General features: G+C 49.6%; 1 protein-coding gene across 1 annotated transcript in view; it reads right to left on the bottom strand.

Moving 5' to 3' along the window:
* Positions 1-237: 237 nt before the first annotated feature.
* LOC112254721 (coronin-6-like) overlaps positions 238-9337 on the bottom strand; it is a 43183-nt gene continuing 34083 nt past the window's right edge. Inside the window, exons 9-11 of the mRNA XM_024427503.2 lie at positions 8275-8332; positions 5373-5603; positions 238-1275 (exon numbers count right to left, since the gene is read on the bottom strand). Coding sequence (XP_024283271.2) covers positions 1153-1275; positions 5373-5603; positions 8275-8332 — 412 coding nt within the window. The 3' untranslated portion in view covers positions 238-1152. The remainder of the gene's footprint in view (positions 1276-5372; positions 5604-8274; positions 8333-9337) is intronic.

Below are 9337 nucleotides of genomic sequence, written 5' to 3'. Positions count from 1 at the left end.
AAGCCAGCCGCACCAATGTGTCGGAGGAAACACCATGCACCTGGTTAGCGAGCACTGCGCCCGGCCCGCCACAGGAGTCGCTGGTGCGCGATGAGACAAGGATATCCCTACCGGCCAAGCCCTCCCTAACCCGGACGTCTCTAGGCCAATTGTGCGTCGCCCACGGACCTCCCGGTCGCAGCCGGTTACGACAGAGCCTGGGCGCGAACCCAGGTTTAGGTGGGAAATAACAGGTTACACAGGAAAAAGAGTGATTTATTCTCAGGATGGAACATTTGTAAAACACCGAGAAAACATTACATAAAAAATAAAAGCAGCTCCATGACACAAGAAAAGGAAAAGTTTAGTCCAACCAGTTAAAAAAAAAGATTGTTTTAATTGATGTCATCACGTGTCTCATGTTTAATCATTTACAGAACACACTAAAGTCTTCTTAGATTAGATTTTTTTTCACAAATGTGGGTATTTTTAAAAACTCCCCCACCCCCCCACCTTTTTTGCTTTATCGCACTATTTACATTTTGAGAAGGTTGACTGAGATCCAGAGATGGTTATTACTGAGTGTTGGTCGGTGATGGATGGAGGGATGGGGACAGTGCGTGTGTGTAGTAGCCTAGGATACTGTTTGTACTCTCAACTAGGTTTTCAAAATTCCAGTAACTTTCACAAAATGTCTCTCACAACCCGGCTCAAACATAATTTTTTAACTGACACTCTCTCTAGGTACTGAGCATTGTTGTGTGTGTGTGTCTGTGAGTGCATGTGAGTGTGTGTGTGTGTGTGTACGGGGGGTGGGGGTTATATGTGTTTGAAGTTAGGGGTTATTGGGGTTGCTAGCGTGGAATTTATTCAAAGGCAGGTTGCAGAGCTGTGAACTACACAAACGACAATGCACCTTTTAAAAGACAATTTCACAGTTGTTCACCGACATCACATTCATGGTATACAACCGCGGATTTCAGCTCAATCGTAAATTGCCTTTAAAAGTCAAGTGCAATGTGCTTGTTGCTAACAGCTTTGATTGAATGTTGGCCTGGCTGTGTATGTAAGGCAGTAAGGCTATTGTGTAGGGGTGTGGCGGTGTATGTGGATAGTGGAATTGTGTGTGTGGGCTGTTACAGAGTGTTGTCGTGGTGTGTGTGTGTGTGTGTATTAGGCTGTGCCGTTGGTGTACTTGGAGAGTTTATTCTCAAGGTCACAGATTCTCTTCTCCTGAGACAGAACTGTTGCCTTGAGATTCTGAACTTCTTCCAACAACCGCTCTACCAACTGAGGCTGGAGAGAGGGAAGGAGGGAGAGGTAGGGAAGGAGGGAGGGGTAAGGGAGGGGCAGAGTGGGGAAAGAGGAAGGTAGGAAGGGGAGAAAAAGGTAGGAGATGGAAAGGAAGGAAGAAAAAAGGAAAAAGAGGAAAGATAGGTCAGGAACAGGCAGCTACAGGAAAAAAACAGGAAAAAAACAGGCAGCTACAGGAAAACAACATGCAGCTATAGGAAAAAAACAGGAAAACATCAAGCAGCTATAGGAAAACACGCAGATACAGGAAAACAACATGCAGCTATAGGAAAACAACAGGAAAACATGCAGCTACAGGAAAACAACAGGAAAACATGCAGCTACAGGAAAACAACAGGAAAACAACATGCAACAATAGGAAAACAACAGGAAAACAACATGCAACTATAGGAAAACAACAAGAAAACAACATGCAACTATAGGAAAACAACATGCAGCTACAGGAAAACAACAGGAAAACAAAATGCTGCTATAGGAAAACAACAGGAAAACAACATGCAGCTATAGGAAAACAACAGGAAAACAACATGCAACTATAGGAAAACAACATGCAACTATAGGAAAACAACATGCAACTATAGGAAAACAACAGGCAGCTACAGGAAAACAACAGGAAAACAACATGCAGCTATAGGAAAACAACAGGAAAACAACATGCAGCTATAGGAAAACAACAGGAAAACAACAGGCAGCTATAGGAAAACAACAGGAAAACAACAGGCAGCTATAGGAAAACAACAGGAAAACAACATGCAACTATAGGAAAACAACAGGCAGCTACAGGAAAACAACAGGAAAACATGCAGCTACAGGAAAACAACTGGAAAACAACATGCAGCTATAGGAAAACAACAGGAAAACAACAGGCAGCTATAGGAAAACAACAGGAAAACAACATGCAGCTATAGGAAAACAACAGGCAGCTACAGGAAAACAACAGGAAAACATCAGGCAGCTACAGGAAAACAACATGCAGTTATAGGAAAACAACATGAAAACAACATGCAACTACAGGAAAACAACAGGCAGCTACAGGAAAACATGCAGCTACAGGAAAACAACAGGAAAACAGCATGCAGCTATTGGAAAACAAGAGGAAAACAACATGCAGCTACAGGAAAACAACATTTAACTATAGGAAAACAACATGCAGCTATAGGAAAACAACAGGAAAACAACATGCAACTTCAGGAAAACAACAGGCAGCTACAGGAAAACAACAGGCAGCTATAGGAAAACAACAGGGAGCTATAGGAAAACAACAGGCGGCTATAGGAAAACAACAGGACAACAACAGGCAGCTATAGGAAAACAACAGGAAAACAACAGGCAGCTATAGGAAAACAACAGGCAGCTACAGGAAAACAACAGGCAGCTACAGGAAAACAACAGGCAGCTATAGGGAAACAACAGGCAGCTATAGGAAAACAACAGGCAGCTATAGGGAAACAACAAGAAAACAACAGGCAGCTACAGGAAAACAACAGGAAAGCAACAAGCAGTTACAGGAGGAAAGCAACAGGCAGCTACAGGGAAACAACAGGCAGCTACAGGAAAACAACAGGAAAACAACATGCAGCTACAGGAAAACAACAGGCAGCTACAGGAAAACAACATGCAGTTATAGGAAAACAACATGAAAACAACATGCAACTACAGGAAAACAACAGGCAGCTACAGGAAAACAACAGGAAAACAACATGCAGCTACAGGAAAACAACAGGCAGCTACAGGAAAACAACATGCAGTTATAGGAAAACAACATGAAAACAACATGCAACTACAGGAAAACAACAGGCAGCTACAGGAAAACATGCAGCTACAGGAAAACAACAGGAAAACAGCATGCAGCTATTGGAAAACAACAGGAAAACAACATGCAGCTACAGGAAAACAACATTTAACTATAGGAAAACAACATGCAACTTCAGGAAAACAACAGGAAAACAACAGGCAGCTATAGGAAAACAACAGGCAGCTATAGGAAAACAACAGGAAAACAACAGGCAGCTATAGGAAAACAACAGGCAGCTACAGGGAAACAACAGGCAGCTACAGGAAAACAACAAGAAAACAACAGGCAGCTACAGGAAAAAAACAGGAAAGCAACAAGCAGCTACAGGAGGAAAACAACAGGCAGCTACAGGGAAACAACAGGAAAACAACATGCAGCTACAGGAAAACAACAGGCAGCTACAGAAAAACAACATGCAGCTATAAACAACAGGAAAACAACAGGAAAACAACAGGAAAACAACAGGCAGCTATAGGAAAACAACAGGAAAACAACAGGCAGCTATAGGAAAACAACAGGCAGCTATAGGGAAACAACAGGCAGCTATAGGGAAACAACAGGCAGCTATAGGAAAACAACAGGCAGCTACAGGAAAACAACAAGAAAACAACAGGCAGCTACAGGAAAACAACAGGAAAGCAACAAGCAGCTACAGGAGGAAAGCAACAGGCAGCTATAGGAAAGCAAGGGCAGCTACAGGTAAACAACAGGCAGCTACAGGGAAACAACATGCAGCTACAGGGAAACAACAGGAAAGCAACATGCAGCTACAGGAAAACAACAGGCAGCTACAGGGAAACAACATGCGGCTACAGGAAAACAACATGCAGCTACAGGAAAACAACAGGAAAACAACATGCAGCTACAGGAAAACAACAGGAAAACATCAGGCAGCTATAGGAAAACATGCAGCTAGAGGAAAACAACATGCAACTACAGGAAAACAACAGGAAAACATCAGGCAGCTACAGGAAAACAACAGGCAGCTACAGGAAAACAACAGGAAAACAACAGGCATCTATAGGAAAACAACAGGAAAACAACATGCAGCTACAGGAAAACAACATGCGGCTACAGGAAAACAACATGCAGCTACAGGAAAACAACATGCGGCCACAGGAAAACAACAGGCAGCTACAGGGAAACAACATGCAGCTACAGGAAAACAACAGGAAAACAACATGCAGCTACAGGAAAACAACAGGAAAACAACATGCAGCTACAGGAAAACAACAGGGAAACATCAGGCAGCTATAGGAAAACATGCAGCTAGAGGAAAACAACATGCAACTACAGGAAAACAACAGGAAAACATCAGGCAGCTACAGGAAAACATCAGGTGGCTACAGGAAAACATGCAGCTACAGGAAAACAACAGGAAAACAGCATGCAGCTATTGGAAAACAACAGGAAAACAACAGGCAGCTACAGGAAAACAACAGGCAGCTATAGTGAAACAACAGGCAGTTACAGGAAAACAACAGGAAAACAACAGGCAGCTATAGGAAAACAACAGGCAGCTACAGGAAAACAACTGGAAAACAACATGCAGCTACAGGAAAACAACATGCAGCTACAGGAAAACAACAGGCAGCTACAGGAAAACAACAGGAAAACAACATGCAGCTACAGGAAAACAACATGCGGCTACAGGAAAACAACATGCAGCTGCAGGAAAACAACAGGCAGCTACAGGAAAACAACGGGGAAACAACATGCAGCTACAGGAAAACAACAGGCAGCTACAGGAAAACAACATGCAGCTGCAGGAAAACAACAGGCAGCTACAGGAAAACAACGGGGAAACAACATGCAGCTACAGGAAAACAACAGGCAGCTACAGGGAAACAACAAGCAGCTACAGGAAAGCAACAGGCAGCTATAGGAAAGCAACAGGTAGCTACAGGAGGAAAACAACAGGCATCTATAGGAAAACAACATGAAAGCCACAGGCAGCTACAGGAAAACAACAGGCAGCTACAGGAAAACAACAGGCAGCTATAGGAAAACAACAGGAAAACAACATTAGTCAGAATTTCTAAAGATCAGAATAAGGCCTAATGAGAGCGAGAGAGAGGAGAAATTAGAGAGAGAGGTAGAGGAGACATTGGAGAATGAGGGTTGATAAAGGGATGATTATATACATAGTGACTCACAGGCAGGTTGGTGGTTAGGGACAGACAGACAGACAGACAGACAGACAGACAGACAGACAGACAGACAGACAGACAGACAGACAGACAGACAGACAGACAGGCAGACAGGCAGACAGAGTGTGACTCACAGGCAGGTTGGCTGAGCCGTCGCAGGAGGACATGCTGCGTCTGGTGGTGGGTCTGGTGTCCAGAACGTTCTTCTTGGCCACTTTGAGCTCGCGGCTCTTTGGGGGAACGTAGCCATCTCTCAAGGACTGGAGGGTGGGGTCCTCGTCTCGCCCCTCCAGCCACTCCTCTGGCTCCAGAGCTGGGTCTGAACCCGCCGTGTCTGGATACAGGTCATCCTGAAACAGGTCTGACTGGAGGGGGAGGGAGGGGAGAGGGGAGGGGGAGGAGGAGAGGGTGGAGGGGGAGAGAGAGGGAGGAGGAGAGGGTGGAGGGGGGGGGAGAGAGAGGGAGGAGGAGAGGGTGGAGGGGGAGAGAGAGGGAGGAGGAGAGGGTGGAGGGGGGAGGAGGAGAGGGTGGAGGGGGGAGAGAGAGGGAGGAGGAGAGGGTGGAGGGGGAGAGAGAGGGAGGAGGAGAGGGTGGAGGGGGAGAGAGAGGGAGGAGGAGAGGGTGGAGAGGGAGAGAGGGAGGAGGAGAGGGGAGGGGGAGAGAGAGGGAGGAGGAGAGGGTGGAGGGGGGAGAGAGGGAGGAGGAGAGGGTGGAGAGGGAGAGAGAGGGAGGAGGAGAGGGTGGAGGGGGAGAGAGAGGGAGGAGGAGAGGGTGGAGAGGGAGGAGGAGAGGGTGGAGAGGGAGGAGGAGAGGGTGGAGGGGAGAGAGAGGGAGGAGGAGAGGGTGGAGGGGGGAGAGAGGGAGGAGGAGAGGGTGGAGAGGGAGAGAGAGGGAGGAGGAGAGGGGGAGGGGGAGAGAGAGGGAGGAGGAGAGGGGAGGGGGAGAGAGAGGGAGGAGGAGAGGGTGGAGAGGGGGAGAGAGAGGGAGGAGGAGAGGGTGGAGAGGGGAGAGAGGGAGGAGGAGAGGGGGAGGGGGAGAGAGAGGGAGGAGGAGAGGGTGGAGGGGGAGAGAGAGGGAGGAGGAGAGGGTGGAGGGGGAGAGAGAGGGAGGAGGAGAGGGTGGAGGGGGAGAGAGAGGGAGGAGGAGAGGGTGGAGAGGGAGAGAGGGAGGGAGGAGGAGAGGGTGGAGGGGGAGAGAGAGGGAGGAGGAGAGGGTGGAGGGGGAGAGAGAGGGAGGAGGAGAGGGTGGAGGGGGGAGAGAGGGAGGAGGAGGAGGGTGGAGGGGAGAGAGGGAGGTAAGGAGGAGGGGGAGAGGGGAGGGGAGAGGGTGGAGAGGGAGAGAGAGGGAGGAGGAGAGGGTGGAGGGGGAGAGAGAGGGAGGAGGAGAGGGTGGAGAGGGGGAGAGAGGGAGGAGGAGAGGGTGGAGGGGGAGAGAGAGGGAGGAGGAGAGGGTGGAGAGGGAGAGAGAGGGAGGAGGAGAGGGTGGAGGGGGAGAGAGAGGGAGGAGGAGAGGGTGGATGGGGAGAGAGAGGGAGGAGGAGAGGGTGGAGGGGGAGAGAGAGAGAGGAGGAGAGGGTGGAGGGGGAGAGAGAGGGAGGAGGAGAGGGTGGAGGGGGAGAGAGAGGGAGGAGGAGAGGGTGGAGGGGGAGAGAGAGGGAAGGTAAGGATGGAGGGGGAGAGAGAGGGAGGAGGAGAGGGTGGAGGGGGGGAGAGAGAGAGAGGAGGAGAGGGTGGAGGGGGAGAGAGAGGGAGGAGGAGAGGGTGGAGGGGGAGAGAGAGGGAGGAGGAGAGGGTGGAGGGGGAGAGAGAGGGATGAGGAGAGGGTGGAGAGGGAGAGAGAGGGAGGAGGAGAGGGTGGAGGGGGAGAGAGAGGGAGGAGGAGAGGGTGGAGGGGGAGAGAGAGAGAGGAGGAGAGGGTGGAGGGGGAGAGAGAGGGAGGAGGAGAGGGTGGAGGGGGAGAGAGAGGGAGGAGGAGAGGGTGGAGGGGGAGAGAGAGGAGGGAGGAGGAGAGGGGGTGGAGGGGGAGAGAGAGGGAGGAGGAGAGGGTGGAGGGGGAGAGAGAGGGAGGAGGAGAGGGTGGAGAGGGAGAGAGAGGGAAGGTAAGGATGGAGGGGGAGAGAGAGGGAGGAGGAGAGGGTGGAGGGGGAGAGAGAGGGAAGGTAAGGATGGAGGGGGGAGAGAGAGGGAGGAGGAGAGGGTGGAGGGGGAGAGAGAGGGAGGAGGAGAGGGTGGAGGGGGAGAGAGAGGGAGGAGGAGAGGGTGGAGGGGGAGAGAGAGGGAAGGTAAGGATGGAGGGGGAGAGAGAGGGAGGAGGAGAGGGTGGAGGGGAGAGAGAGAGGGAGGAGGAGAGGGTGGAGGGGGAGAGAGCGAGGAGGAGAGGGTGGAGGGGGAGAGAGGGAGGAGGAGAGGGTGGAGGGGGAGAGAGAGGGAGGAGGAGAGGGTGGAGGGGGAAAGAGAGGGAAGGTACGGATGGAGGGGGAGAGAGAGGGAAGGTAAGGATGGAGGGGGAGAGAGAGAGGAGGGAGAGGGTGGAGGGGGAGAGAGAGGGAAGGTAAGGATGGAGGGGGAGAGAGAGGGAAGTTAAGGATGGAGGGGGAGAGAGGGAAGTTAAGGATGGAGGGGGGGGAGAGAGAGGGAAGGTAAGGATGGAGGGAGGAGAGAGAAGGAAGGTAAGGATGGAGGGGGAGAGAGAAGGAAGGTAAGGATGGAGGGGAGAGAGAAGGAAGGTAAGGATGGAGGGAGGAGGAGAGGGTGGAGGGGAGAGAGAGGGAAGGTAAGGATGGAGGGGGGAGAGAGAGAGGGAGAGCGAGGGAGGAGGGAGAGGGAGGGAAGGGAGATGGAGGATGGGGAGAGAGAGGGAGGAGGGAGATGGAGGGAAGGTAGATGGAGGATGGGCAGAGAGATAGAGGAGGGTAGTGGTGGGAAGGGGAGAGAGAGAGTGATGTGGAGGAGAGAGGGAAGAGAGGGAGGGAAAGTTTTAACAAGCTGTAAATATAGGGAGGGGAGAGAGGGAGATGAGGAGAGGGAAAGAGATTACCTTTCTAGGTACTGTCATGGCGATGGGCTCACACTTCTTGTCATGAAGCTTATATAACCTGGAGAACAGTGTTGGAGTCAGAGAACAGCCACAACAAACACTCCCACATTACCCTGCTCAGCTAAGCCTACGCATTTTCTATTCATTATGGATCTCCATTCTTGGATCTCCGTTCTTGCCAAGGCAGCAGCTACTCTTCCTGGGGTCCAGCAAAATTAAGGCAGTTATACAATTAATTACAGTATATGAGAATATATCACTATTTTGCCCCAAAAAATTAAAGACTGTTATTGTTTCCCTTTCAATAAAATGCATTCAAAACTACTTTCTGCACATTCCTGCTACTTTCTGCACATTCCTGCTACTTTCTGCACATTCCTGCTACTTTCTGCACATTCCTGCTACTTTCTTAGGCGATACAAGTGTTATCTCTTGCTAAACAATGTATGTTTACACCTATACAGTACATTTAGCAATAATAATAATAATAAACCTCTACTATAGGTAAAGAAAACCTTTATGACAGGTGTGTTGTAATAAAAACGAGTGGTGTCCACTGATTAAATGCAGTCTGCCTGCATTGTGAAGAGGGAAAACACAGATATTAACAAAGTTTGTGATGAATGACAGGTTGTTTCTTCATGCTAAATAGATTTGGGGTTTAAAGTTCAATTAAGCTGCTTTATTTTAGGGGTTTAGTGAAGGTGGGTCATTTTTGACCCTTAGGACAAGGGGAGTATACAGAATGTTAAGACTACACAAGGGTTAAAATCACATTCTTACTGCTTGCATTAGTTACTTGATGTAGAATAGTTCCATGTAATTGTGGCTCTATGTAGTACGATGCGCCTCCCATAGTCTGTTCTGGACTTGGGGACTGTGAAGAGACCTCTGATGGCATGTCTTGGTGGGGTAGTCATGGGTGTCTGAGCTGTGCACCAGTAGTTCAAACAGAGAGCTCGGTGCATTCAACATGTCAATACCACTCACAAATACAAGTAGTGATGAAGTCAATCTCTCCTCTACTTTGAGCCAGGAGAGATTGACATGCTTATTACTAATG

This window comes from Oncorhynchus tshawytscha, linkage group LG33 (genome assembly GCF_018296145.1).
Source record: "Oncorhynchus tshawytscha isolate Ot180627B linkage group LG33, Otsh_v2.0, whole genome shotgun sequence".
NCBI classification, from domain to species: Eukaryota; Metazoa; Chordata; class Actinopteri; order Salmoniformes; family Salmonidae; genus Oncorhynchus; species Oncorhynchus tshawytscha.
This window is presented reverse-complemented; position numbering and strand designations above follow the sequence as displayed.